The sequence below is a fragment of the Peromyscus maniculatus genome, chromosome 5 (genome assembly GCF_049852395.1).
Source record: "Peromyscus maniculatus bairdii isolate BWxNUB_F1_BW_parent chromosome 5, HU_Pman_BW_mat_3.1, whole genome shotgun sequence".
NCBI classification, from domain to species: domain Eukaryota; kingdom Metazoa; phylum Chordata; class Mammalia; order Rodentia; family Cricetidae; genus Peromyscus; species Peromyscus maniculatus.
In genome coordinates this window covers 56,966,810-56,985,434 of record NC_134856.1, presented here as the reverse complement: position 1 = coordinate 56,985,434, position 18,625 = coordinate 56,966,810, and the positions used below count along the sequence as shown (strand labels likewise).

Below are 18,625 nucleotides of genomic sequence, written 5' to 3'. Positions count from 1 at the left end.
TGAGTGAGTGACTGGTTTTTATTTATCACCATTAGAAATGTATTCAGTTGAAAATTACTTAAGTCTGAGCAACACTTCTGAAGCCAATCATTTAATGGCCTCTCAGGATACAGGCCTGGAGGTGGGAAGTCCCCCGAAGGCCTAGGGCATCCTCTGCGTCACTGTTCCTAGTACACTGGCTCTTCATTTTGGAGTTCATTGCCTCGCGGTTGTAGAATAGCTGCTGCAGCTCCAGATATCACAGCCTCATCTGGATGGACTTACAGCTGCTGAAAGGAAGAGGCAGGATGCCAGGTTTTCTGGGCTTGCTTATCATTTCCAGCAAACAAACCCATTCCTAGCCAATCCCTCCTCCCCTTAGCTGAAACTCACCACAGGCCACTCCAACCTGGAACCTGGGATTCAGACAGTGAATTAGGACCATCTCAACAGTACCCCTCCCTGGGACTGGGTGCAGATCTCCCACCAAACCCAGGAGTAGGTGAGGCAACTGGCGGGAGGTATGCCCCTCAGACCTGCCCTCCCCAAGCCCCTGCTGACCCATGAGCACAAGTAGCAGAACCTGTATCCAGACTTCATGGCCTTGCCAATTCATGCTGGAGAAAAAACAGAGACTCAGCACCAATTCATGTGACACGTGATCTTTCACCAGGCACATATATTGAACACAGAGCCCCCTACAAATGGCTAACTTAGAAATAGGCTGTGACATTTAGGCTGACTACAGATGGGTACAAGTCAGCCCTTAATGTCCTGTTGAGGGGACAGTGACCTGGGCCCCTGCTCAGCCACATCATGTATATGTTTGTATGCTGGGGCCGGAATTATGGTGGTTGTGAGCTACACACCATGGGTGCTTAAAATCAAACCCTGGTCCTCTGCAAAAGCACCAAGCACAGTAAGTACTTTTAACCACCAAGCTGCCCCTTTTCTATTTTTTTGGTGTTTGTATAGGTGTGCACATGCCACAATGTATGTGTGGAGGTCAGAGGACACCCTGCAGGAGTTAGCTCTCTCCATCCACCATGTGGGTCCTGGGGATTGAACTCGGGTTATCAGGCTTGGAAGCGAGTACCTTTACTCACTGAGCCATTTAGATGGCCCTCAGGACATTCCTGAAGCATGCTTTATTTGTACCTCGTCCATACCACGGATCCAGTGTCATCTGAACTCCCAGGAAGCAATCAATGGACCAAGACTTAGGGGGGCTTCACCAGCCATCTCTCAGACTAGAGCCCACGGCAGTACCTCCCCCAGTCTCTGTACAGACACAAATGGGCAGGGCTGCCCGAGAGATACCTGACACAGCTTATAACATCTCAGTGGCCTGGACCTTTCCACAATCAGACAGCTTGTGAGACATGGACCGGCCTTGCCTGGCTGTGCCTCTGTTCCCGCCACTGAACTGAGTTTCTTGGTCAGGGCTCCCCACTCATCCCTAGATCAAACACCTTTAACCTTTGCAAAGAATCCTTGAATTTTCTGCCTTAAAGCTGCTTCTTGGCTTTTCTTTCAGTTCTGGGCACCGCATGCCTCAATCGCCTCTTTTGAGCTGGGGTCTCACGTAACTAAGGCTGGCTTTGAGCTCACTTTATAGCAGAGGGTGATCTTTAACTTCTAATCCCCTTGTCCCTCTCTCTACTTCCTGAGTACTGAGGTTACAGATGAACACTACCACACCTGGTTTGTGTTGTGCTGGGGATCGAATCCTGGGCTTTGTGCATGCTAACAAGCAGTCTACCATCTGAGACACACCTCCAGCCCTCCAAGTTTACTAATAAAATCCCTAGGCTGGGACTATCATGCAATGGTAGATCATGTGCCAGGCCCTGGGTTTGATCCCCACCACTGTGAACACGCTGGGTGCAGCATTGTGGAAGGTTCAGTGCCCCCTAGCAAGGAGCATGTGGGGTCCTTGCACTGAAGACTTTCTCTGCATTGTGTTAGAAATTCTGAAAGTGTAAGGCACATGGCAGGGTGTATATGGTGTGGGGCTCACTGCTCCTGGACTATTTCTGAGGGCACTGGAGGAAAAGCTCACTCACAGCAGAGCATACCCCACTCACATTTAGAGGGAAAACAAAAGACACGGGTGGATGACATGGTCAGCATTTCTACTTCAGGGAACTGGTTAATCCCAACCAGGAAAGAATCAGGAACATAATTGCACAGCTCTGGGCACAGCATCTGGACAGTCAGTCCCAGTCCCCCTCGCCCTCAGGATTGTCCTCCCGAGGCACCTCCAGGTCGTTGAAGTGGAAGTTGGCCATCATGTCACGTACGGCCAACATCAGCCTGTTCAAGCCTTGATTGCGGTTCGGACCCCCGGCCACTCCTTCCTCCAGCCTCTCCCCCTGAACAATGAGACACAGCTAAGTGGGGGCTGTCTGTACAGATTTGAGACCTGGGGTTTAGCAGTCTGAGGCAGCCCAAGCTCCAAGACTGGGCCTGTCCCCTCCCAAGGTCCCTGCCCAGAAGAAGCAGCTCTAAAAAGCCAAAGCACACGTTTAACCATGGCCAACCTACCGCGACGTTGAGCCGTCTCTCAGCCTCACACTACTTACTCACCTTGAAATGGCTACTGCAAGGTCAGCAGGCCAAGTCCCCACTTCCTAAACATGGCACCACAGGCAGGCACAGTCTCACCATTCCTGCCTCCACCCTGAGCCGGACTTGCCCATAGCAACTTGGGAGGGAAAGACCAATGTGTTCAATCAACATACCTCTGTGGTGTAATTTGGCAATAATGATCGGAAGAAGAGGGCGATTGTGTTGCCATGGCTGACTGGACTCAGCCTGAAAAAGAAAACAAGTTAAGAAAATGAGGTCAGCAGACACTGTGGGGTCCCAGGCCTTGCCCGCTGTTCTTACCCAGTCTCCTAAAGGCTAGGAAGAGGCAGCCTCTAAGTGGAGCTAAGGCTCTGGGTCCTAAACTGCAGATCAGGATCTGGGGTGGGCAGTGATGACTACTAACCAGCCTAGGGTGGAGCTGGGGACACCCAAGAGCAACGAGAAAGGAGAGGTAACCAGTGCCAGAGGGCTGGCTCTTTAGGGACCTAGCCTGCAGGGTCACGTGGAAAGAAGACAAGGTGACTAGCATTTGAAGGCTGGGGACGGCGTTGGCAGTCACAAAGGCAGGCAGTAAAGGTCAGGGCATCTCAGGGGATGCAGCACAGTATCATCACACGTCTGCTCTGGGGACGCCAAGATGGCTCGCTACGCCAGCCTGCCAAGATATTTCTGAATCCACTGGAAATTCTCATCTTAATCTAAATCCTTAAATGGCAGTCACTCTACTCAGCATGTTTGCCAGTGTCTAGATGGCCTGGTGCTCCGTGCTTGGAATGGTCTGTGAGGCAATAGACCCAGGTAAGGCAGCTGTCAAGGGTAGGAGGGAAGGGAAATGAGTTCTTTCATGGCCAGACTCTACCAACTGCCCAAATACACATGACAGCCTGGGACTCGGGCCTGTTCCATATTAATGCCTGGCCCACAACCCCATTCTCCGGGCTCGGCCACATGGGCCTTCCTTCATTGCTCACCAGTGGGACCTTACACTCTGCTCTTGGAAGGGGGCTTCTGCACATGCTAGAGTACTAGCTGCCATCCTTTGTCTGGTTGGGCCACATCTTTCTACAAAGCAGGTGACTGTCACTTCCTGGTCTGGCATAACCTTCTTCGTAGTCATTTCTCCCATAGGTTCGTAAGTAAATTTGACCCAATGTCTCTCTAGGTTCTAAGTCTGATGTCTGCTGTACAGTGCACCAGGTCAGAGGTGGCTCTTATTCTGCTTCCCACTGTCCTTCTCACACCTGCTACAAACCTATAGGGAGGGCTCAGACCTTTGGTGGATTCAGAGGACGTTTCATGTTACACTGTGTGTCCCCTATTCCTGAGTGGACTGGCCCTGTTAGCCTGTGCTTGCCTTTTCCTTCTAATCTGTAAGGACAGCTGCAGCAAGTCCCAAGGACCAACGAGGGGTGTGGGTATGGGAACAAAGCAGGGATGGTACCTTTCTGGTCGGACGTAAGAGTAGATGGTGTCCAGGGGAGGCAGAGGATCAAACCCCATCACAGACTGTGTGGTCACATCCTTTAGGAGGGGACAAAAACAGAGATTCTGGAGCACTGCTGGCAGCCTCAGCCTTCCAAGTCTCAGCTGTTGAGACCTGACCCACCTGCCAGGAGGCAGCCACTCACTCCATCTGGCAGAAGTGCTGTTTCTGTCCCAAGAAACTTTGGGTCTAAGTGGAACAGTCTCTCCCAGAGGATAGTCAGGGGAACATGTATGACTTCCCCCACCAGTAGGATGCGGAGCGAAGGGCCTTTTCCACAGGTGCTACCATCTACGTCCACGTCACAAATGACCGGCCTGACTACAGACGTGAACTAAGGAGGAGAGCACCGGGTCCCACTGGGCTGCCGGATCACCAGCTGACGCAGCCTTGGCCCACCCCGAGAGTGCCAACAGAAAACACAGCAGGCACAGCTACGTGAAGGACTGCTGCAGGGTCTCCGTCACAGGGGGTGGGACGCCCTGGTGGGATAGCTCACTAACGCAACAATACAGTGAGGAAGGCCCAGAGAAGCTGGCTGAGGGGAAGAGCCCTCTGTACCAGCTCCAGCTCTGCCTGGCACGCAGGCCAATTTGTAGGCAGCTACACTGTGACTGGCACACACAAAGCCCCCATTTTCAACATTCTTCTCTTACCGAGGGGAGGGCAGCAACAGCCTCCTTGATCTCAGAGAGTATCACATGGCGGTGGATGTTTCTGGGTGCACGCTGGTACAGCACCTTCCGCCTGAGGCCAGAGTAGACAATGGCAGATAAACTGATAAACTGGTATAAAACACCAAGTCAACCATACCCACCTTGGGAAAGATCCAGCAAGGACTGGCTTGTTCCAGCTGTGGTAAATAAAACCTCCCATCTCTCATTCTTGGGGGGAAGCTGTACTACTAGCCCTGTGGCAGAGTAGACTCTGAAAGCAGTCTACCAGATCGGTCTGCAATTTGGTCCCTTCATCCGTGAGATGAAAATGAAGACAGCTGTGGGTACTCTGGTGAGACACTAAAGAAGTGTCCACAACAGAATCCCTGGGTGTGTCACTGTTAATACTGTCGTATGGGGCCTGCCGCCTGCTGGGCACAGAGCAGAGAAGCAGCGCAGGGAGAAGTGTGTAGCCCATGCAGCAGTTCTAAGACTGGGGGGTCTAGAGGCAATAGTTTTTCCTCTTCCCCAGTCCTCAGACAGTCTGGAATCTAGCCTCCTGTCTACACTGGACCTCAGACAGTCTGGAATTTAGCCTCCTGTCTACACTGGACCTCAGACAGTCTGGAATTTAGCCTCCTGTCTACACTGGACCTCAGACAGTCTGGAATCTAGCCTCATGTCTACACTGGACCTCAGACAGTCTGGAATTTAGCCTCCTGTCTACACTGGACCTCAGACAGTCTGGAATTTAGCCTCCTGTCTACACTGGACCTCAGACAGTCTGGAATCTAGCCTCCTGTCTACACTGGACCTCAGACAGTCTGGAATTTAGCCTCCTGTCTACACTGGACCTCAGACAGTCTGGAATTTAGCCTCATGTCTACACTGGACCTCCTGATTCCATGGCTCAGGAAGATGACAGAGCCAGGATGCTGATGGGGACCATGAGCAAAACTGCACAAACAGGCAAAGGGGCTGCTTCTTAAACGCAGCGTAACAGGTTCTATGTTACAGGAAACCACACAGGTAGAGAGGAGGTCAGCTGCTCTGGTGACCTTTTGGCTCCAATCTTTGTCAAGAAGGGTAGGAAAAGCAATCATGATAGCAAGCATGGAAACACAGCACAAAAGCAGAAACAAACTAAACAAAACCACACACTCCTCCACATCTCTGTGCAGTAGCCATGCCCAGGACCCCCTGGTGGCTCCTTCCAAGTCAAGCTGAAATCAGAGGCCCTATGTCTGTGAGAAAGACCCAGGAGGAGACACACAAAGGACTCATGCCAGCAGGTGCCCTCCCTAAGTTAGGTTCTCTGACGCATCTGTCAGGCTCAGCTCACCTATTCTCACAGGCCTCCACAGCAGGGTCCCCAGCATCCACTGCTTGCAGAACCTCACGGACGTTTTCCTCCAGCCAGCTCATAATGGCGGGTTCTTTCCAAAGAAAGTGTGACCTCCCAAGGTACAGGCTCACCAGCTGGCTCAGGGCGGGGGGCTGGCTGTGGAAGAGCAAGGAAACCAGACCTTTGGCAGAGCTCCATGGTGGGCAAAGGGAAATCCAGGAAAAGCCTAGTGCCTTGGACTAAAGGAGGTTAGCCCTCAGCCGCTGACCAGGGATATCCCACCTTCGGAGGGTTGGGTATTCCTGAAGGGTGGAGCACACTCCTTGTTGTCTGAGTTCAGTAATACTGACCACTTGACAGAAATGTGAAAAACACCAGAATGAGTATGTTTTCCTGTGTGGAACAGCACCAAAGGATGGCCCTCAGCTGCGGATTACGAGTCTGTAGGAAGGGTGGGGGCCATGACATGATATATATTGCTCTTTTTTCTGGTCTATGAGAAATGTGACAATACAGAAATCTGGAGAAAATTAATGATAGCAAAGATCATGAGCGAACCCCATTTTTTAGACTAGAGGCTGCTCACCTGCCCCGCAGAGGTGAGAAGTCTTGCACATGGATGTGGGCTCTAGGGGCTTCCTCAGCTGCATAGGGTCCCCCAGGACAGGCTCCTCTCTTCCTTTAAGGGTGAGGGGAACAGTGCCTACAGGCTCACATTGTTACCTTATCTCAGCATCTGGCCCAAAAAAGCGGTGATCTGAAACTGTTGCATCAGGCCGCACACTACAATACTCCAGCAATGGCATAAGAGCTGAAAAAAAAAAAAAAAAAAAAAGGGTAAAGGCTCCATGTATTCTGCAGCCCTTATTGTAATGGCTCCCAGCCACTAAGTATTCTTAAGGTAAAGGAAGCTGGATAGCCAAGGGGCCATTTCTGACCACCATTGCCAATTTGTTCCTAGGCTGGGTCTCTCACACTAGATTCCAAGGTACCTCTGAACCCTGGGGAAGTCCATGTATATCCTGTTGCCTCTTGTTCTATTTGCATCCAAGGAAGACTTGCCTATCCCCTCCAAGCATGGGTGGCTGGATGCTTTGATCATATGAAGGTCAGATGTGAGAGTGGAGCTGACTGTGCCCTGCAAGAGCTAACTCTGCAGGGACCAGGAGCAGATCAGTGGCCAACACAGGGCTCCCTTGCATGTAGTGCTATTCAGCGAAGTGCTAGCTTCTCTAAACAGCCTGCATGCTGGTAATCTACCAACACAGTCCTCCCAGTGACCTCCTGGGCACATACTCATACTGCAGCATCCTGTGAGGAGGTAATGCTAGCTACATCAGACCGCATAAGGCATAAGCAGCTTCTAAGTAATGGAACTGACCCTCACTGGGGTTAGCAAATAGGCACTATTTCTGCCTGAGGTTGCTCAGGTCTGGTGGGTAGGCAGAGTTCTGGCCAAGGCTCAAGGAACTCAGAGGACTTTCTAGTAGAAAAGAAGTCGGCCCCACAGGAATCTTGTCAGTTTCACTCTGAGTACACTCGTAGGAAAGATCTGGGCAGGTAATCACCTTACTCTCCTGGCCACGTCTGTGAGAATGCCTGGACAGTAGACCAGGGCCTCCTCCTGGCTACTCACAGCCAGTGCCCTTCAAGCTGCCTCTGGGCTAGCCTTAGGCCTTTCTAGATACTACATCTGCTTTCTCCCTCTAGTACCAAAGACCATCTAACATACTGCGTGTTCTGGAAAATGCTCTGCTCTCCCATCCCGAAAGTAAACCTCAGGGAAGACATCTTCTTCCCACCCTCCCCAAACGCGGGTAGACGAGCTATCTAACTAGAACCACAGCAAGTCTTTAGGCCTTTAGGGGAAGGCAATCTTCCCGTGAAGTATGGGGAGGGCTGTGACCTAGACTCATCCCCAGACAAGGGGTGGCGCTTACCTCCAGGGAACATAGTGAGCGCCTGCTGTATCAGGAGGGAAGCCTGCTGCCTGGCAGAGGCGAGCTCATGCTCAGGTAGGTCTGTTTGCTGACTCAGAAGGAAATATGCCAGTGGAACTGAGAAGGCAAAATTTGGGAGCTGGGATAGGTTCCGATGAGCCTGTAAGGGACGAAGAAACGAAGTCTGCAGCCTTAAGCTTGTGAAGACAGAACGCATAGTTTACAAGTGTACGGTGGATACCAGGTGAGCCCCACAACTGTTCCTTGTGGGCCTCTCACCTTAACTCAGGATGAAGAAAACCCATTTTCTACATGTAGGAAACACAAGAGGACACAGAAGGATAGGAATCAGCCCAGCCAGATGACGGATGCTAGAGCAGCAGGCGGGGCCTCAGAGGCCCCTAACGATGGGTGTCCCCTGCCTAGACTCTCAGCTCTGGAAGCAGGGAAGCCAGCCTGCTTGCCTATGCAGGAAGCTTATAAAGTAAGTCATCAAAAGTGAGGTCTGACTCCACCTAACCTAGAAGTGTTTTCCAGTGCTTTCCTTTCTTTCTCTGTGGTTCGTGAGAAGGCTGGTGACTTGTTCTACGTCTTCTCCATCAGGTATGTATGGTGGTGCACAAAGATACATGAGTGCAGAGGCTGGAGGTCTTTCCTCAAATTCTTCAAATCTATCTCAGTTCTTAGCTTTTAGAAGTCATCCACACTCTATATATTTAGTGTGCACATGTACATTCACATGCACACCGTAGCACATGTAGAGGCCAGAGGACAACTTGCAGACGTCGGTTCTTTCCTCCCACTATGTGGTCCTAAGGACCAAACTTAGGTCATCAGGCTGGTCTCAAGGGCTTTACCTGTGAGGCCGTCTCTCTGCTTCTCGACCTTTATGTTCTGAGATAGATAAGTCTCTCACCACACCTAAGAGCATCAGTCTGTCTAGGCTAGCTAGCCAATGCACCTGCCCCTGCCCTGTGCCCTACAATAACTGGGGTTACACCACAAACCACTATGCCCTGCTTTTTATTCTACAACTACATAAGCCACAATGATCACTTACCTGCAGCCCTTTGTCATTTCCTGTAGCCATGCTCTCATGAGCTCCAGGGAGTCTACAAATCAGATCCCAACAAGCAAAACTTCCTGGCCAACTACACCAAACATTCTGTAACTTAAAATGATTTAGCCCTTACTAGGTCCTGGTGGAAGCAACCAGCACAAAACCCAATGCCTCTCTTCTCTGACAAGAACCAACCATGGGATGGGATGGGAGTCCTGTACTCTCTACAGTGTCTAGCAGTTGCATTATGGAGAACAGCAGAGCTGATCTTAAAGTACGGTAGTTAACTCGATAAACCGAAATTGTCACTTTGACACATGTCCACAGTCATGGACAGACAGTTATGTTCTTTCCTGGTGATGTTGGGCACCCATGGTGTACTTAGCATTCACAGCTGCTGGGCCAGAGGCTAGCAGTGTGGTGTCAGGCCATTCTTCATTTTTATTTACATGCAAATCTGGCAAGGCACAAGGGACTGGTTTATGCTGTCTCTCCAGCATTTCTGCAGAATGTGGTTCTGTATGCTGAGGTTCCCCGTGTCAACCCTATATGGATGGTGCTCTACCTCATGATTGCCTCTTAAGTGGACCACAGTGAGTTCTGGGGTTTTCCCAACTTTTCATCACTACTAGTACCACTGTTTGTGCATACGTACTTGGTGCAGGCCTGTGAACAGGGGTTCTCGAAAGGCTACTGGGACACCATCTAGGAAGACTGTAATTGTTCAGCAGAGGTAATGAGGAAGCCAGAAAAGCAGGAGGCCCTAGGGATCTACCTGCGCTGACTCATGCCTTCACCATCGTATCACAAAACTGTCCCTCAAACACAGAAGTGTAGCTGAGCCAGGTAAGGGAGACACACAGCTTCCACATACCTCCCACTCCTGGAAGAGGCGGATCAGGTACTCATAGTTCCGGGCCCGTAAGGCCAGGTGGTCAATAAGCAGCAGCATGCACAGGGGGTCCTCATCGGGCTCCAGGCTTCCGAGGCAGCACAGTAAGTGGAGACAAGGAAGACAGAGGGCGGGTGGTCATGGCTCGAGTCCCCACAGATCTGGGGCCACTGTGGTGGGGACAGGTGGCCATGCAGTCAAAGGGAATACTCACCTCAGGATGAGCTTGCAGTACTCCAGTGCAGTACGTGGGCATCCTCGCTTCTCCAAGAAACTCATCTGCTTGTAGAGGGCCAGGTAGAAGCTCCTAGATCAAAGACAGTTATCCATGAATCAGTGACAGAAAGGCAGCAGAGCATGACAAGTGAGAGGCCCAGCACTGTGTCCGCCCTCTGGGTGGAGACAGCATTTCCTAAGTGGCTAGATATAGTGTTTGTGAACATCCCCTGTGTGTCTGGAGGAAATACGTGCTCCTTGTTATTTAGTTATAAATGTACTTAGACATGAAAATCAAGCTCTTCTGGTTTTGAGACATGGTCTGACTATGCTGCCAAGTCTGACCTTGAACAAACTGGCTCAAGAGATCTTCCTACTTCAGAATGCTAAGTCTGTTCACGGGTGCCACTATGCTAGGCTACAATCAAGTGTATGTGAAACCTCTCTTTTCTTCTTTTTCTTTTTTGCTTCCTTAAGAGGAGATCTTATGTAGCCCAGGCTGGCACCAAATTACTATGTAATCAGAGATGACCTCAACTGATTCCTACCTCTCAGTGCTGTGACTACAGGCATGTGCCACCATACCTGGCAAAACCTGTCTTCTTGCTAGTTGTTTTCTGATTACCATTTAAAGGAAGAGAATTAGAACCTATATAATCATACTCTTAACTTATGCTCAGACTTTAACAGTTGTCATAGCCTTACACCTGGATGGATAAAGCTGGACAGCTTTAGTCATCTTGGTGACTTAATTTTGGAACCTGTTTAAAGAAGTAAGAGTTTAACTAGAAGAGACAAAAGCAATACACAGGAACCCAACACTGTGCAGGAGAACAGACAATGGCTGTGGCTAAGGTGGGGGACTTCCTGTCGCAGCAGACAGGGGTATCCAGAAAGTAGAGTGCTACATGTGAGGGAGGAAGGGGGACACGTACAGGCTAAAACCAGAGGGTGGGCGGGCTTAGAGAAACATGGAAAAGAGAGTACTCTCTGCATGATTCCTGAAGTCAAGATGAATCCATGCTCATCTCAGATTTAAGAATCAGGAGACACAACTGCAAAGTATTCTACAATAGTTTAACCTCACTGGGAATGGGTCTCTTCCTCAAAAACATGGGAAGCATGATTCCTGCCCTCACTGTTCTGTGGCTTGTTAGAACAGTTATAACCTGAATAGGTTTAATTTTGGACCAATCTGATGCCTGGTTCCCTAAGCCCAGCCCTCTGCTGTGAAGCACACCAAAGCTTATAAGGTACTCTGGATCTTCAGAACCCTGACCCATCCTCAGGGACAGTCTTGCATCACCTGTTCCCCACTAAACTCACAATAGTCACTCACGTGACTTGAAAGTAGCCCATCACTCGCTCTAGGGTGGACCAAACTCACCTGTTCTCAGGTCTGCGGTAATCCAGCCGGCAAGTCCCACTGGTGAGACTGAACAAGGGATGGAATGCACACTCCATGCTGTACAGTGCTCTCTCTGTGGGCCACAAATACCAGAGGAGGGTGTCACAGACACAATGACTGTAACTCTCTCCTCTAACAACTCAAAACAAGGAACGTTCTGGAAGGAGGGAGGTCATGTAACTGGGACCCTGAAAGAGAGAGGGCACACACAGGACTTCCCAGGTATTCTTCAATGACTCTAAGTTTACTGCAACATACATTTGTAAGCTCCAGAGGGAAATGCTTCATATACCAGATTACAACTGGTGCTGTGATCTGCTAATACCAAGTACCCACGCGTGTACGCCAACATGCATCCTCACGAAACCTGCACAGGTGTCTTCACAGCAGCACCATTTCCAATAGCCAGAAAACAACCTAAGTGTCCATCAGCCGATGACAGGTACAGAAAGTGCAGTCTGCACACAGATGGAGTATCATATAGGACAAACAGTGTGCCAGTATGACACTCCAACAGGGATAACGAAGACAGTAAACGAAAGAAGCCAAGCACAAAGGCCACACGTCTGCGTGAACTCTACGCTTCAAGCACAACTGTAGACAACGGACACTAGCAGTTCCCAGGACCGAAGGACAGAACTGCTTACACAGACCAGAGCGCTTTACAACTGACAGGTACAGAGGGTGGTAGAGGCTACACAACTGGCGTGCACTAGATACAATCAACTGTACGTCCCACCCAGGTGGGTTCTATCTATCTCCGTGGAGCATCCTCTGTCATCTCAGGAAGTAGCATTTGCCTGTGAGCTGGAGGGGCTCGAGTGGCTTGTGCAGGCAAGCTGGCTCACCTATAAGGTCTCGAGCCATCTCTTGATCCTCCTGAAAGCGGCAGGCGTCACTGAGCTGCAGAAGTGAGTCAACATGATAGGGACTTGTCTGGAGCAGAACCTGTTGGAAAGGAAGATAGTTTTAGAGAAAAAGTGCAGGTAGAACCCTTGGCACCAGGCCGTGCCCCATGCTAGGAAAAGTGATCAAAAATGAAATAGTCATAGGTTTTTTTTGTTTGTTTTCAGTCTTTCTTCCCCCTAAAGCTTTATTTATTTATTTTATGATAGAGTGCTTTGTCTGCATGTACAACTTTATGCCAGAAGAGGGCATCATATCCCTCAATAGATGGTAGTGAACTACCATGTGGTTGCTGGGAATTGAACTCAGGAGCAGATAGTGCTCTTAACCACTCAGCCATCTCTCCAGCCCTAGCTTTTCTTTTTTCTTTCTTTCTTTCTTCCTTCCTTCCTTCCTTTCTTTTTTTCTTTCTTTCTTTCTCTCTCTCTCTCTCTCTTTCTTTCTTTCTTTCTTTGAGAGAAAGGGTTGCACTATGTATTCCTGGCTGGTGGAATTCACTACGTAGATCAGGCTGCCCTCTAACTCAGAGATCCACCTGCTTCTGCCTCCCAAGTGGGATTAAAGGAGTATACCACCATGCCTGGCTCATAGTCTACTTTTAACTCAAGGTATATGGTGTTGTGGCTCATCTGAACCACTGATCTAGTTAAAGGTAGGAATCAGAAACTGGCCTAATTAGCTCTCTATGCCCTAACCAAGAGCATGGAAATTATTATTTTTCTAACTAACTTTTTTTTTTTTAAAGATTTATTTATTATGTATACAGTGTTCTGCCTGCATGCCAGAAGAGATCTCATTACAGATGGTTATGAGCCACCATGTGGTTGCTGGGAATTGAACTCAGGACCTCTGGAAGACAAGCCAATGCTCTTAACCTCTGAGCCATCTCTCCAGCCCTGGAAATTAGCAATTTTCTTCTCCTCAAAAGAATGTGACATCATTCAGGGGTCAGGTATACAAAGGCACAAAGTATGAGCTCCTCTTTGTCCTCGGTGATTACAAACTGTGGCCCACACTTGGGGCTGACGGGGTACTCAGAACACAGGCTGGGGGAGCACAAAAGGCACAGGGTACCTGGAGAAGGGAGCCACGCATACCCACTGCTATATCACCTAAGCTAAAGGCAGACAGCCGGGGAAAGAGCCCACAATGCCCTGCACACAGTCCGCAGAAGGGAACTGAGGGCAGAGTGTGGCTCTCCTCTGAGGTCTGATTGCTCTGCACACAGGCATCTTCCATTCTTAGGGGAAGCAGCTGCTCTCAGACAAGCCTCCCCACACCACAGAGGGAGCTGGCCCAGGCACAGTACACCACTTGATCTCCGCCCATCAGGAGCTGCAGGGTTACGCACCACAATGTTGTTTGGCTCCATGGACTCCACAGCCACCAGGAACTTGTGCTGTGCTTGCTGGTACTCCTCATTGTGCTCAAATGCAAAGAAAGAAAGGCCTTTCTTGGATTCCAGCAGCCGCATTGACAGACCTGGAAGAAATGACTATTGCTCAGGGAGGGTGTGCTGGGGGCCAGGCTGTGGCACTTGGCAGGACTCTGCAGTGCTAGGCAGTCACAGTCCTCCTGTTGTTCCTGGCACAAATGCGCCACATGAACTCAACTCAAACTGAGTGTCTGGTGCACGTTGCCAGTTCTGATGCTATACAGGCTGTAAGATGCTATCTGCCAAGAGCTCTTGAGGAGTGCGTAGGCCTGCTCACACTGCGTGAGCTGTACCAAGACCTAGAGTCCTGTCTGTTTTGCTTCCTCAGACCCACCCAGATACACACAGGAGGGAAATGTGCCAGGGCAGTATTGCTGGCTAGAAGCAATACTAGAGACTACAGCACTGTATCTGCCTGGTGGGAACACCATGTTCAGGTTTGGGGGATTAGCATCCAAAGTGGCTATGCAGTGAGCACTACACCAGATCCTACAGGTGATGGTGAGTTATAACTAGATGCTTTTTCTCTGTTCCTTATGTACAATGTTGAGTGTACAGGAATTTCTCTCTGGTAAATTTCCATTAAATAGGACAGTAATTCTTGGTCACTAAGTTCCCCTCCTAAAATAGTCCTATCTAAGGTCAGAGTCTAGCAGGACCACACGGTCAACAAGCTTGCCTACATGTGTAGGTGTTCTTGTTGACAAGGCCAGAGGCCTGGCAGGGACAAAAGATACTGTTAGGCACCAGTGCACAGGCCCAGAGCTCCCAGACATGTCTTCCCCCGCACAGAAGAGCCAGGACTGTCGGGGAGAGGCAGGCCTATTACATCACCATCACCAGCACAGCTACACACCCTTACCCTCTGAGGGGCTCTCATGCCTGTCGATCGAGACATGGAAAAGGGTCTCTGGACACTTCCATCATGCCCTCTTGCCTCTCTGTACTGAACTGTACTGCTGTTCTTCTTCTTTCTTTCTTTTTTTAGAGACAGGGTTTCTCTGTGTAGTTTTAGAGCATGCCCTGGATCTCACTCTGTAGCCCAGGCTGGCCTTGAACTCACAGAGATCCGCCTGCCTCTGCCTCCCGAGTGCTGGGATTAAAGGTGTGTGCCACTGCCACCTGCCTTGCCCTCTTTCTTTAAATTATGCATATTTGGTAGCTTGCTATGAAATAGAAAATCGTAACAATTTAAAGTAAATGTGACTGCCCAAGAGAACCAAGAGTATTAGTACCAAATCTAAGTCACTGCCCCAAACCCAGCAGGGCCTCACCTGGTTTGCTGTATCGGGGCCAAGTGCTTTTAGGGGTTGTCAGCCATGTACACTTGGGATATACACGCTGTCTTTGTCGAGGCCTGGAGAAACAGAACACAGTACAGTTTTATTTTCCATAGTGGACAGGGACCAGGTTGGTCTGCCTAATCTCCATGGGAACTGTGAAACTCAAGATGCAGGCAGGGAAGATACATGGAAAAGAAGCTGAGTAGAGTGGCTAGTGGGCAAGGGTGGATGGGACTTGGCATTAACCACCATCATATAACCACAGAAACAGAAAAACGAATTCAGGCTGCAGGTGAAGCTCTGAGAACTTGCATAGCACATGTGAGGTTCTAGGTTCATCCACAGCAACAACAAATTAAAAGAGAAAGTGTACACAGTCCACTAAAAAGGCAGAGGGGACAGGTGTGGTGGCACACAGCTTTAATCCCAGCACTCAAGAAGTAGATGTAGGTGGATCTCTGTGAGTTTGAGGCTGGCTTTGTCTATACAGAGAGCTCCAGACAGTCAAGGATACATATTGAGACCCCGTCTTACACAAAAAGGCAGGAGCATGAATAAGGAAACAAAAAAAATGAAAGCCCAAAATAAAACAATAAAAATAAGCCAGGCCAGCCAGGTGGTGGTGGTGGTGGTGGCGGCGGTGGTGGCGTACACCTTTAATCCCAGCACTCGGGAGGCAGAGCCAGGTGAATCTCTGAGTTTGAGGCCAACCTGGTCTACAGAGCGAGTTCCAGAACAGGCTCTAAAGCTACACAGAGAAACCCTGTCTGGGGGGGTGGGAGGGAGTAAGCCAGGCCTGATAGTATTCTGTTGACACACATGCGCTATGAGCTGGCTCCTCCAGCGCATCAGTAACCCTTGGTTATGGCTGAGTGCCAGGGACTGAGAGGAACATCTGACTGATACATCAACTCAGTGAAGTCTGAAGAGGAAGCAATGGCGATACGGAAGACCGCTGAAGGGCACGAGCACATGTGTGGAACAACATTAGCCCGACAGGAGCACTAAAGGTCTGCAGGGAAGGGAAGGCCAGGCTCCTCACACAGATCTTGCATGGATCGTAGGAGCCAAACCTCCCCACCTCCCCACGTCCTGATCAGATGGTGACCAGGAGGGCACAGATGGCAGGGGAGGAGAAAGGAGCTTCCTGCTTCCAGGAGGGAGAGCTGGGTTGACCTGAGGGAGTCACATGTGGATATGTGTGACTCTCTCTGCTTCCTTGATAATTTCAGCCACTTCGAAAAGAATGAGTAAGAAGTTGTATTTTCAGAAACAAGATAGAAAAGCTTTTTTTTTCCTCTCAAAAAGAAATAAAATAACTGAAGGGGAAAACCAAGTGTATTAGAGAAATAGTCAAAATCTGAAGGAAAAGAAGATAGGCAGTTAACCCATAGATGGTTCCTGGTAGGACCTGAGAAGTGAACTGTCCCAAGCCTACGGGATCTGGGAAGGCCATCCTGCCTAGCCCTGGAGTGAGCCTTTAGCCTGGAGGGGGAATTTAGGGTGCAGAGGGAGGGTCCAGAGGAACACCTTGAGGTTCTCAGACCCACAGAGTGGAGGGCATGTTCAGAGGGGTTTGGGAAGGAGCTTTGGACAGATACTGTCACAACAGGAAGCTGAAGTCCCCAAAAGAGCAGCGACCACATTGGGAGAAAAAAGGCTCCAGGCTTTGCCTCAGAGCAGTCGGGTAAGGGGTGGAGGATGAAAAGGAAAAACACCGCAGCTTCTAGGAGAAGTCTTTGGTAGGACATAACTTTTTTTTTAAACCAGGGTCTTTACATTTTCACCCAGGGTCTCTTCATGTAGCCTAGACTGGCCTTGAATTTGAAATCCCCCTGCTTCAGCTTCTTCATCCCAGGCATTACAGGTGAGTACCACCAAGTCTAGCCAAGGATGTGTTTTTAAAAAATCTCTTGTTTCAGTTGGGCAGTGATGGCACACGCATTTGATCCCAGCACTGGGGAGGCAGAGACAGGTGGAGCTCTGAGTTGGGGCCAGCCTGGTCTACAGCTAGTTCCAGGACAGCCAGGGCTACACAAAGAAACCCTGTCTTGAAAAACCAAAACCAAAACCAAACACCAAACTTTTATCTTTAAAAAGCTTTTTTATATTTGTTTCATGTATATGAATGTTTTGTATACATGTATGTATGTGTACTATGAGCATGCCTGGTATCGTGGATGTCAGAAAAGGGTGTTAAAAGTCCCTGAAACTGGAGTTACAGATGGTTGTGAGCTACCATTGAGTACTAGGAATAGAACCAGATCTTCTGAAAGAGCAACAAGTGCTCTGAACTGCTACATCAGCTCTCTAGCCTGTTTTTTACCCTTTTAAACTGATCCATGTATTTGTGGATCCATGTACTTGAGTATTTCACACTCATGCACACATATGGGCATACATGTGCCATGGTTCACTGTGAAGGCTGGAGGACAACTGAGGTGACTGGTTTCTCCTTCTATCATGTTAGTCTCTAGGACTGAACTTGGCAGCAGGCAACGTGACTTTCTGAGCCACCTCTCTGGCCCAACTTAACAGTTTTAAAGAAATAAATATAATACTATAAAAGAAACAAAGGAACTGGGGTCATGGTGGTATCTGCCTATAGTCTCAGCTGTTCAGTAGTTTAAGACCAGGATTGAGGGATGGTCTATGTGTACTCAGCATTTGTAAGGCTGTGGGTCTAACCCTAGCACCATATAGTCTGAAATAAATACAATTATTAACTAATATCAGTAACTACAATTTACAGAAACAGGACATAAAAACTATAACGGAATGGCAGACAGACAAAGCAGGGGTGTGGGGAGAGAGCAGGAGGGCAAAACCTCATGTCAGTTTGACACTATTTGGAATTACTAAGACACACACACCTCTGGTATGTTTGTGAAGGAAGGCACTTATAGAAAGACTTACCCTGAATGTGAGCAGCACCAACCTACGGGCTGGAATATTGAACTCAATAAAGGGTGAAAAGGAAGAAAACCTTCTGAGCCCCGGGATCTCTCTCTCTGCTTCCTGACTGCGGACACACGTGACCTCTGCCTCCCACTCCTGCCGCCATGTCTTTCCTATGACAGACTGTGTCCCCCTAAACTGTGAGCCACAATAAATCCTTCCTCAAGTCTCTTCTCTCAGGTGTTTTTCACAGCAACAAGAAAAGTAACTAATACAATGAAACAGAAAACTTGGCCCAGAGCAGTATAAGTAAAAGAGAGAACAATTGATTGGTTGATTGGTTGGTTGGTTGGTTGATTGACTGATTGATTGATTGGCAGGCTAGCTTCATGTATTCCAGGCTAGCTTCAAATTTACTATGCGGCTTAGGGTGGCTTTGAACTCCTTGTCCTCTTGCCTCTTCCTCCCAAGTGCTGGGAGCACAGTTGTGTTTTACCAAGACTGGGTTATGTGTTGTTGAGGATCAAACCCA

The 18,625-nt window shown here is 49.3% G+C and overlaps 1 protein-coding gene across 10 annotated transcripts in view; it reads right to left on the bottom strand.

Annotated features, from left to right (window-relative positions):
- Nucleotides 1-18,625, bottom strand: part of Tcf25 (TCF25 ribosome quality control complex subunit) — a 31,728-nt gene continuing 13,103 nt past the window's right edge. For 2 of the 10 annotated variants that reach the window (XM_076572259.1, XM_076572261.1), the window contains 15 exons: nucleotides 15,187-15,269; nucleotides 13,829-13,959; nucleotides 12,420-12,519; nucleotides 11,551-11,644; nucleotides 10,162-10,254; nucleotides 9,930-10,035; nucleotides 7,996-8,155; nucleotides 6,779-6,866; nucleotides 6,053-6,211; nucleotides 4,711-4,801; nucleotides 4,013-4,092; nucleotides 2,724-2,796; nucleotides 2,241-2,354; nucleotides 373-395; nucleotides 1-269 (listed from right to left, as the gene is read on the bottom strand). In XM_076572259.1, coding sequence (XP_076428374.1) covers nucleotides 239-269; nucleotides 373-395; nucleotides 2,241-2,354; nucleotides 2,724-2,796; nucleotides 4,013-4,092; nucleotides 4,711-4,801; nucleotides 6,053-6,211; nucleotides 6,779-6,866; nucleotides 7,996-8,155; nucleotides 9,930-10,035; nucleotides 10,162-10,254; nucleotides 11,551-11,644; nucleotides 12,420-12,519; nucleotides 13,829-13,959; nucleotides 15,187-15,269 — 1,426 coding nt within the window. In that variant the 3' untranslated portion in view covers nucleotides 1-238. Of the gene's footprint in view, nucleotides 270-372; nucleotides 396-2,066; nucleotides 2,355-2,723; nucleotides 2,797-4,012; nucleotides 4,093-4,710; nucleotides 4,802-6,052; nucleotides 6,212-6,778; nucleotides 6,867-7,995; nucleotides 8,156-9,929; nucleotides 10,036-10,161; nucleotides 10,255-11,550; nucleotides 11,645-12,419; nucleotides 12,520-13,828; nucleotides 13,960-15,186; nucleotides 15,270-18,625 lie in introns of all 10 variants that reach the window. The other 8 variants (XM_006987423.4, XM_076572262.1, XM_016005956.3 and 5 more) reach the window with 7 other exon arrangements.